This window comes from Aphanomyces invadans, assembly GCF_000520115.1.
Source record: "Aphanomyces invadans strain NJM9701 unplaced genomic scaffold supercont1.16, whole genome shotgun sequence".
NCBI lineage: Eukaryota > Oomycota > Saprolegniomycetes > Saprolegniales > Verrucalvaceae > Aphanomyces > Aphanomyces invadans.
Window position 1 is genome coordinate 963302 of NW_008580161.1, and position 8911 is coordinate 972212.

Sequence of the window (8911 nt, forward strand, 5' to 3'; positions counted from 1 at the left end):
TTCAGCCGTACCCGTCGCGGGGCTGCGGGTCGTTCCACATGAGCTGGGAAAAAATCTCGTCTTCGAGGCAGTCAAGGCGGCTGGTCGGGATCTCTCGCAAGTGGTCAATGGCCTCGATGTCGTTCAGGGTGACGTTGGGTTCGATCGGGAGGCCGCCGTGGACCTGGGCGGCGCGTGGATGAGCGTCATTCACGTGGCAGCACCGTCCGTACGCACCACAAACACCGAGTCCTGGATAAGCGTGCAGAGCGGGAGCCGGTTGAACACAGCTTCAAACTTGTCAAACAGCAACGGGTACTCGTCGGTCGTGTTGTACTTTTTCGCGACTTCATCGGCAAACCCAAACACTTGGTTGAGCACGAGCGCTTCGTGGTTCCCGCGATTCAAAAACACAAAGTGCGGGTACAGCAGCGAGTACGCGAGCAACGTGCAGATGACTTCGACGCCGTGGAGGCCGCGATCGACAAAGTCGCCGTTGAACAAGTACCACAGCGTTTTGCTTGGAACCTGGCCGAGAACACAGGAAGTGGGACGGCGGATCGACGATGAGGCGTACCCCCTTGCGATCAAAGATGGTCATGAGGTCTTCATATTGGCCGTGCAAGTCGCCCACGATAACCAACTCGACGCCTTTGGGAATCTGTATGTGCGTCATCGTGGCTTGCGGCGGCCGGTCCAGCACTTCTTGGACCAGTTGCATGACGTAATGGCCATGCAGCACTTGGCCGCTGCGAAATGCGTCCGATAACTTGAGCACCTGGTTCTCCGTCAGCGGGAAGCTCAGATGCACGCCGCGGTAGTGCTTCAAGCTGTTGTCTGCACACAAACATCGAGTCCTTAGCCGCACGCCAACAGGTCGCGGCACAAAAGCAACCCGACGACGTACGCAAGTTCGACGACACGTCCGTGCGCTCCTCGTACGACGGCGCGAGAGACGCGAGCTCGTTGACGCTGATCGTGTTGCGAATGATCTTGACCTACACACATCACAGAGTCATGTCCGGCGCTCAAAAAGCGTCCTTTCAGCATCCCAAGATGCCATGGCCAAGCGATCCGTCCACAGCAAACTCGAACAGCGAAACAATTCACGTACGATTTTGACCGTCTGTTGCTCCTGGAGAGACTCCAGAAGCGTCCACGTGTGAAAATGCAGGAGGGCGCGGAAGAGCCGATACGCCAAGTGCATGCGAAGGCAGCACTTGATGCGGTTCGCCGCCAGCACCTTCTCGGAGAAGCGCTCGACGTACTTCACCGAGACGAGCGTTGGGGGGGTCGTCGCGGGGTCCGAGAGGTACTGCACGGCGAGGGACATGGCCGAAGGATGCGACGTCAGCTGATGCGAGAGAAACGGTTTGGCCGTGTCCTTGGACACGACAATCATGGCGGGGTGCTTGCCGTACACGAGAACCTTCGTTTGGGGTGCAAAGTCTTCTGGAATGGGATCGCAGTCGATGCATACGAGGACGGGAGACGTGTACGCCAAGAGTGGAAGCTTGTCGATGGCGTGGCTGCATGCGGCGCACACACTGCTTCCGCATTTGCGGCAATGGTGCGGCCGATTGAACCAGTGGAAACTCATGTGGCACACTTGGCAGAACGGAGCGTTCAGGGCCCAAGCAGGCCGCATCGCGATGCGCAGCGCGCGCGTCCACCGTTCGTAGTGTTCCAGGGTCGTCGCTTGGAGTTTCCAACTGACGACGTTCCCCGTCGGTCCAAACCCAGACACAAGGATCTCCTTGGACTTTCGAAAGCAGCGCATCTCGGAGCTTGGACCGGGAGTCGCGCCAGCAAACGAGTTTGACCGAAAGTCGCGCGTCCCGTTCAAGTTTGAAGCGGCTTGCGGCGATTCAATGTCCTTTGCGCAGAACGACGGGTGGAGCATCATGGTGCCACGCAAGTTTCGATTGCTCAACTGGCTCGTCTGCGTCAATTTGATGGAAGGGATGTGGTAGACGATGTCGCCGCACGCGTTAATCGTTTGCCGCAGCGTAATCTCGTAGTACTTGAGCAGTCCCGACGCCTCCAGGACAAAATACCGAAAGTGCGCGTAGTCGCCCTTCTTGATCAACGGTCCCTCCGCCAGAATAGACGTGGAGAAAATGCTCTCGCCGAAGCAGCACGACGCAATGCGGGACACGACGGACATGAATGTTGTCTCTTCGTCAACGCCGCCGCTGTTGGCACTCCCATACCGAAGCATGTCGATTGCCAAGTTGGCAAATTCGTCGAAACCTGTAACATTCGATTCGACGATGCACGATATTATATTATGCAGGAACCTTTCCCAAACAAACATGTTTTATGCGAACTCCATGCGACAGGGACTCGATGACGCTTGGAGATGGCCGTGCCGTTGTTGCGCGGTGTTCGTTAGATGGACAGCTAAGAGAGTGCCGCAAGACCGTTCTGCCGTTATGTCCCAGGCAATGCACCCCGCCGAATGAAAGGAGTCGTGGTTGCTTTGCTTCGAGCGGCGCATGGGTTCAATTAGTTGCGAGCGACGACGTGTATGGCCACCGTGGGGATGCCGACGGAGTTTGCAGGATCTTTGTTACACTGCTTCTCCAACCTTTCTCGCGTTGAGATTCACTGCAACCCATAGAGCACGACTGGTTTTATGTCGCTGTGTGGGTTCGCATAGTTTCGCTCTCATGTGCAGCGAACTGCTCTAGATTTGACCACAAACGGTCGAACGGGACCCACCGGAACAAAGTCGACTACGAACGCTTCCAAGAGTCGCCGGCCGATTTTCAAGCACAGGGATGGCAACCCCACGTGCGAAGGTGTCCACCACACCGCTGTTCCGACAAAAAGTCGCCCATGGCTCCGCCCACATTGGTGCGACGAAGATTGCCCAGAACATGGTCCTGCGAGATGTTCTGGGCGGCGGCGGCCCACTTGGCTAAATATAGCGTCGCCAGTCACTCGATATCATAATAATTCGTATCGATCGTTGTATCGATTAAATCGTCGCATGGGAATGGGAACCATGCCAGCACAAAGCGGTCATTTCTCAATTCGCCATGTCCCGCCCCAGCGCCACGCAATCCCAGAACGTCAACAACTTCCTCAGCGAGCGCTCAAGCACTCGGCTGGCCAAGCCCCCTGGCGGCGGCTCGACCATGGGGTCGCTCATCTTTGGGGGAGACAACGCTGCGACGTGCGACGATCGCAAAGGACGCCGAGGCATGGGCTCTCGCCCCGAGCACTGTTCTGGAAGCCAAGTGTTTCATCACGACATGGGCGCGATCGTGAAAACGAACAACAGCAGCAACAACAATTCCAAGGAAACGGAAAAGTACCAACGACAGCAACAAGAATACCTTCAGCAGCAACAAGACCGTCGCATCTCAGTCAACAACCAAGGATCTAGCGACATCTTTCTGCGCAATGCCCCGGTTGCCATCGCTGGAGATCGTCGCACGAAACGCATGTATGGTGGCGGCCAGTCAGACTTTAAACTGTCATAAATACTCCCAAGTCTGCAAACGTCCATGATCGGCGGGATCGCAACATGCACATCGTAGTCGAGACTACTGTACCTACAGGGGCACCGTTCGTACCACTGCCATCCCACTTTCAGTGTAGCCCGGAGCGCATGGCAGTGCCAAGATGTGGTTGAAAAAGAAATGCGCCATCCGGGAATCGAACCCGGGGCATCTCGATGGCAACGAGATATTTTACCACTAAACCAATGGCGCTTCATGTAATAGTCATTCTCATAGACATAAGAAGAAAAGTAAATATGACTTCATGGAAATGAATCGATACTACCGGTAGTATACTACTTACAGTACTAGTATACGTGGCAGAGAGAACTGTCGTCCTGGATGTCGGATGGGGTGAAGTGGCATCGCACCTCGACGTGTCAGACGCTCCATGGCGCCGCTAGAAGGACAGCTCGATGATACGAAGCGGTTCGAATGGACGCAACCGACCGTCGCATGCTATGACTCGAACACCGTGAGCGTCGTGTCGGCGCCACGCCATTGGCGGGACTTTGCGTTTGTGCGCAATGCGTCGCATGTCGAGTTTGAAGAAGGTAGTATCGCGCACGACGTTCACGTAGAAGGCTTGCGAAATGTCCAAGAGATAGGCTTTCGTCAGTGCGACTTTATCGAGTCACCACATGCGCTGGCCCGATGCCGCTCGCTTCGGTTTCTGTCGTGCGAAAATCTCCATGATTTGGGCGAGTTGACCAGCGTCAAGCACCTGAATATATCAGGATCGCGGTACGTCCTCTGCAACTCTACAACTGCACTGCGACCGTCTTGCGTAGGACAGCGACAAACGTGCACAAGTTAACGTTGCTGGAGTCACTCGTCGTTGGGAGCACCTATCCGGCGGCTCTCCCGTCCGTGGCAACCAGCCTCACGGCGGCTGCGGTCAGCGTGCCATGGTCGTCCATGCCACTGGTGGTGTCGGAGCTCCATCTAAAGCATTGTCAGTCGTTGCCATCCTCCATTCCATTCCAAGCGACAAGCGTGTCGTTGTCGTCGTGCGAACAACTTGAGACGATCCGTTGCTTTCGCTTGGCGTCGCATGTCGAGATGGTGCGCACGCGGCTCCTTCATGTCGACGCGTTCCGAGGGTTTTCGTTGTTGCAGTCGATTCGACTGCAAGCGTCGACGTGTCTGCAGGACGTTTCCGCACTGCGCAACGTACACGACGTGTCCCTGTCCCTGTGCGTGAACCTCCAGGACGTGGCGCCGCTTGCCCATGCCAACTCGGTACGTCTCATCATGCCATTCAAGATGTCAAGGCCAAAAATTAGATTGACATTTCGTGCTGCCCGCAAATTCAGTCGGTTGCCGCTTTGGCGCATGTGCCGATGTGTCGTTGAGTCGATGCGCCGATCTCGTGGACGTGTCCAGCCTCGTCAACAACCACGTCGTCCGTGTCTCGGTGAAATGCATATTCACCATCGCATCGTGGGGTCATCACAGAACTTGGATAGGAATGCTACCGTGTTGTTCAAGTCAGCGCATTGCGCGAACACTGCCACACGGTGGAAATATCGAGGTGCTATCGGGTCAACGACGCCCACCTCCTCGGTCATGGGTCGCTGCACTCGGTTACGCTGAACGGTTGCAACCTCGGACCAGATCACGCCACCGTGTGGATGAATCACCCGACGCTGTGCACTCTCGATCTGTCCAACAACTGGGACATTGGCGATGTTTCAAGCCTTGCACACCTCCACACGATCCATCTTAGCCGCACGAGTGTCACCGACGTGGCGCCGCTCGCTCACGTCCACACGTTGAGTTTGTCGGGTTGCGAGATGCTGGAGGACGTGTCGTCGCTTGGTGGCGTGCACGCGCTGGACCTCAGTTACTGCACGAGAATTCGAGACGTCAGTGCGTTGGGGTTTGTGCACACGCTCAACTTGGCCGGGACGTTGGTGGAAGTCGTGGCCGACTTGAAGACCGTGTACAACCTCAACCTGAGCGGGTGTCCGTGCGTGAATGACGACCAAGTGAACGCGCTCGGGCTGAACCACACGCTGAATTTGATGGGGTGTTCCCAACTCACGCGGGTCGACGGGTTGCGGTTTGTGCACACGTTGAACATAGCCAACTGCGTCGGACTCACGGACGTATCGATGCTGCGCCACGTGCACACGTTGGATCTCACGGGTTGCATCCACCTTGAGCCATGCTGTTAATCGCGACCGTCTTGCATGTGCCTGACCTACCTCGCCGTTGCCGCGCAGACGGCAAGATGTCGTGTTGAGATGACGTTGCGAGGCACCCCACGTCTTGACCAATCAAATCGCGCGACCGCGGTACCTTGAACAATTGGACCAATCAAATCGCATCATCGTTGAACTTCAAGTTGAAGGGCGTGCCACAAATAAATGGGCCACCACACAATCCGCACCAGGTTGAGATGGCGTCGCTTCCACGCGTGAGCTCCGAACATCGCGGCGCGCCTTCTTCGACAATCGATCTCTCTCCGTATGGGTGTAGGACGATTGTGGACTTGGACTGATGGTACACCCAGTGCAGTTGCCAACGCATTTCGTGCCTCCGCCAACCCCCGTTCCATATTTTCACCTCTCTCAAACGCGCATTTGTCTCACTGCCGTTGGAAATGTGTGGTGACGAGTATTCCCCAACGCCATCATGTTCTCGACCATTCTCTGCCCATCGTCCGCTGGCAACGGCTGAAGTGGGACAATCAGTGGCGGGGCTGCCCTGAAAGCCCTGGGCACTCCGTCTGCTTGCGCCAACGGCACCTTCCTCGTAGAAATGATGCTGCCAACGAAGGCCGACACGATCCGGATGCCTGGTTATCCGGATACTTGCGTGCAAAAATGCAGCAACTGATCGTGTCGACGGGCCGCCCAGAGGCAACATGCGTGAAGGCCAACATGCCGTAAATATTAAATAGGATTGAGAGGCATTCGCTCGACTAGTCGCTCCAATAATCGGACAAGTTCGCAGTCGGAATGTCGCGGTATGCACGGACAAACAGCATTTCTTGCACACTAGGTCGAGGAATCGGCGAGATGCTGCGGTCAATGTCTTCGGCGAGGCCGACGCAGACTTCGTCCGAGAAGGACACTTTGCGTACGCGGCTATACGTTTCGTCATCGTCCGCGTCGGCACTGTACGTTCGGGTGTGTTGTTGGTTGACTTTCGACAGAATGCCGCGGCGCGATTCCTTTGCAATTCGTTGCGTCGTCTCTTCAACCTTGGCCAAGATGCGAAACGCGCACTCGTATTGTTGCAAGTCCATGCATCGTTTTGCCAGCGTGCACGACTTTTGCACGAAAGCAATTGCGTCTTGCAAGTCTTCGGACGATTTCAACTGGTCCAGGCACGTGCGCTGCTTCTTCACGGGGGAGCCCAACGGCGCCGATGCATCTTCGCTGTCGAGCGAGATGACAGACATGTTGAGCGTGGGTAGTAAGGGCGACATGGAAGCAGTGAGTATGTGGACGGCACGTGGGGCAACCGCAGAGACGGCAAGTCGTGTGCGACTCCACCGATATTTCGTTGAATGCAGAGTGCGCGTGAAAATTGAAATGCTGCGACGTTGCCTATCCGGATAATCGAATCCCCGGAACTTGCTTTTCAATAAATTCTCGAAAAAAATACGTCGCTGGCTCTATGAGCCAAAATTCTGCGAAATAAATGGGGTTCACCCCGAAGATTCTGGAACAGAAAAAGTGGGAATCTGGGCTGGTCCGACGGCGACGACACCGTGCGTGGCTGGCGGGAGTGGGGTAGCTACGTGGGGCGACATCGCGCTCATGCAAGCGCCGCCATCTCGAGGCTTGGCGTTTTGGTAGCAGCATGGATTCACGGTTCATGTGTTTTGAATCTGCATCCCGTCGGCGAATATCGGACGCATATGGCAGCTTGAGCAGCTGGGGAAGCGTCCTTAACACAGAGTACTCGCGGTGGACGTGACGTATGGGAGCGGAGAAACGTGGCGTTTCGGTCTGCATGATGCGCTCGCTGGACTGCACAGCAGTCAGAGGAGTGGGCGGGGAACCAGCCCAATGGTGGCAAAATACACTTCACTACACTGCCCCACTGCCTCGGGCCAGAGATGGTATGCAGATGGCGCAGGCGGTGGCCATGGGCCAGTTGTTTCGTTTGGAGCACACCCACACACATGTGCCATGCGGTCCGAGTTCTACTTGGCTCAACGGAAAGAAGGACGAGTTCTCACCGTGGAACCCGAGAAAGACGATATTGCACGCGAAGCTCGCAATCACCTCGATCATTGACACCCCAACGCGCTGCGGAACGAAAGACGGCTGACGACCGAGACAAAGAGCGGCCAAAAGATGTAAACCTGCTCCTCGACGCCCAGCGACCACAAGGGCAGCAGCGAATTCTCCATGACGCTCGCGTCAAAGTAGCCCTGCTCGATCGTGAGCAGCTGGAGGTTGGCGCTGAACAACGTCCTAGCTGCCATGGACCGGAGCGCCGTGTCCAGCAACCACACGCACCCGACGACCAGCGTTTACGTGAGGACGAGCAGCAAGGCAGGAATGATGTGGCGGATGCGCCGCGAGTAAAAGTCGGCGTTCGTGAACGTGCCTTTGGGGTTTTCCTTCAATGGGATCCCAGAGATAACAGATGACGAAGATGACGACGACGCCAATAAAGCCGCCTTGGATCGAGTGTGGGTACGCGTGGAAGTGGACGACCGGAACAACAGCGAGCGTTCGGAGGCTGTCGATGTCGGGGCGATACTTGATTGGGGGTTTGGATGCCGCCGGTGAACGTGGTGGAACGTCTTCCGTCATGTGATGCCAAACGTCGTGCTTTCATCGCCTTTGGACGTACCATTGCTGGCCGATGATGGAGTCGCCAGCATGGTTTGTGTGACGCAAGGTTTCGAAGGTGCATGGTCTGAGCGAGAAATGTCCTGGATCAAGGTGAGCTACACATGTCCATCGTGGGCGCTATTTCACGTTCTTTTCGATCAACTAGTCCTTTCGGGTAGGGGAATTGGGACTGCTCTCCGCAACTTAATGGTCGCGGCGTAAGACTTTGATTCAAGAGTAATACATGAGGCTGTTCTCCATACATATTCCCTACATGGATATGAATGGCTCACATAGCTTCCTGTGATCCTGTCTTGTGCCATGTCATTGTGCGGAACCCATGTCTTCCATGGACATGCGCCTTGAGATTCAAGCGGAAGCAGGGAAGGAAAAAACCTCAGTCCTTTTTTGAGGAAATGAGGTTATAGGTTAAAAACATTAAAACCTCAACTTGAGACTATAAAACCTTTGGTTGTATTCTGCATACGGTTCCACTCCACTCCCCTACACTTCGCTGCCAGACGGATCATCGTCGGCTTCATCGTGCAGGGCGTAGTCGTAGAACGCTGGCAAGTTGCTTTTGATAAAAGTCAGGTTGTCGACGTGCTTCGGGTTCAGGCG

The 8911-nt window shown here is 55.7% G+C and overlaps 7 protein-coding genes and 1 non-coding gene across 8 annotated transcripts; 2 read left to right on the forward strand and 6 right to left on the reverse strand.

Annotated features, from left to right (window-relative positions):
* Position 1: 1 nt before the first annotated feature.
* Positions 2 to 2146, reverse strand: H310_08242 (hypothetical protein; the record flags this gene model as incomplete). The annotated part of the gene is made up of 5 exons (XM_008873923.1): positions 2 to 163; positions 217 to 507; positions 557 to 816; positions 887 to 977; positions 1094 to 2146. 5 exons carry the CDS (start codon positions 2144 to 2146, stop codon positions 2 to 4), a joined length of 1857 nt encoding a protein of 618 aa, XP_008872145.1.
* An 863-nt stretch (positions 2147 to 3009) lies between these two features.
* On the forward strand, positions 3010 to 3495 carry H310_08243 (hypothetical protein). The gene has a single exon (XM_008873924.1). It carries the CDS (start codon positions 3024 to 3026, stop codon positions 3468 to 3470), a length of 447 nt encoding a protein of 148 aa, XP_008872146.1. The 5' UTR covers positions 3010 to 3023; the 3' UTR covers positions 3471 to 3495.
* Positions 3496 to 3630: 135 nt separating this feature from the next.
* On the reverse strand, positions 3631 to 3701 carry H310_08244. Its single transcript has one exon. It is a non-coding gene; the product is annotated as a tRNA-Gly (tRNA).
* Positions 3702 to 3879: 178 nt separating this feature from the next.
* H310_08245 (hypothetical protein) lies at positions 3880 to 4843 on the forward strand (the record flags this gene model as incomplete). Its single annotated transcript, XM_008873925.1, has 3 exons — positions 3880 to 4232; positions 4280 to 4730; positions 4775 to 4843. The coding sequence occupies 3 exons, from the start codon at positions 3880 to 3882 to the stop codon at positions 4841 to 4843; spliced, it is 873 nt and encodes a 290-aa protein (XP_008872147.1).
* A 75-nt stretch (positions 4844 to 4918) lies between these two features.
* On the reverse strand, positions 4919 to 5650 carry H310_08246 (hypothetical protein; the record flags this gene model as incomplete). Its single annotated transcript, XM_008873926.1, has 2 exons — positions 4919 to 5152; positions 5198 to 5650. Coding segments are annotated over 2 exons (687 nt in total), but the record flags the coding sequence as incomplete, so codon positions are not given.
* Positions 5651 to 6292: 642 nt separating this feature from the next.
* H310_08247 (hypothetical protein) lies at positions 6293 to 7021 on the reverse strand (the record flags this gene model as incomplete). Its single annotated transcript, XM_008873927.1, has 1 exon — positions 6293 to 7021. A coding segment is annotated over one exon (604 nt), but the record flags the coding sequence as incomplete, so codon positions are not given.
* Positions 7022 to 7711: 690 nt separating this feature from the next.
* On the reverse strand, positions 7712 to 7967 carry H310_08248 (hypothetical protein). The gene has a single exon (XM_008873928.1). The coding sequence runs from the start codon at positions 7933 to 7935 to the stop codon at positions 7738 to 7740; it is 198 nt and encodes a 65-aa protein (XP_008872150.1). The 5' UTR covers positions 7936 to 7967; the 3' UTR covers positions 7712 to 7737.
* A 16-nt stretch (positions 7968 to 7983) lies between these two features.
* Positions 7984 to 8461, reverse strand: H310_08249 (hypothetical protein; the record flags this gene model as incomplete). The annotated part of the gene is made up of 2 exons (XM_008873929.1): positions 8120 to 8461; positions 7984 to 8073 (listed from the first exon to the last, which is right to left on the reverse strand). Exons 1-2 carry the CDS (start codon positions 8267 to 8269, stop codon positions 7984 to 7986), a joined length of 240 nt encoding a protein of 79 aa, XP_008872151.1. The 5' UTR covers positions 8270 to 8461.
* Between the last annotated feature and the right edge of the window lie 450 nt (positions 8462 to 8911).

Coding starts and splice junctions, on each gene's coding strand:
- H310_08243 (XM_008873924.1), top strand. CDS start 3,024: ATGTCCCGCCCCAGCGCCACGCAATCCCAGAACGTCAACAACTTCCTC.
- H310_08248 (XM_008873928.1), bottom strand. CDS start 7,935: ATGGCAGCTAGGACGTTGTTCAGCGCCAACCTCCAGCTGCTCACGATC.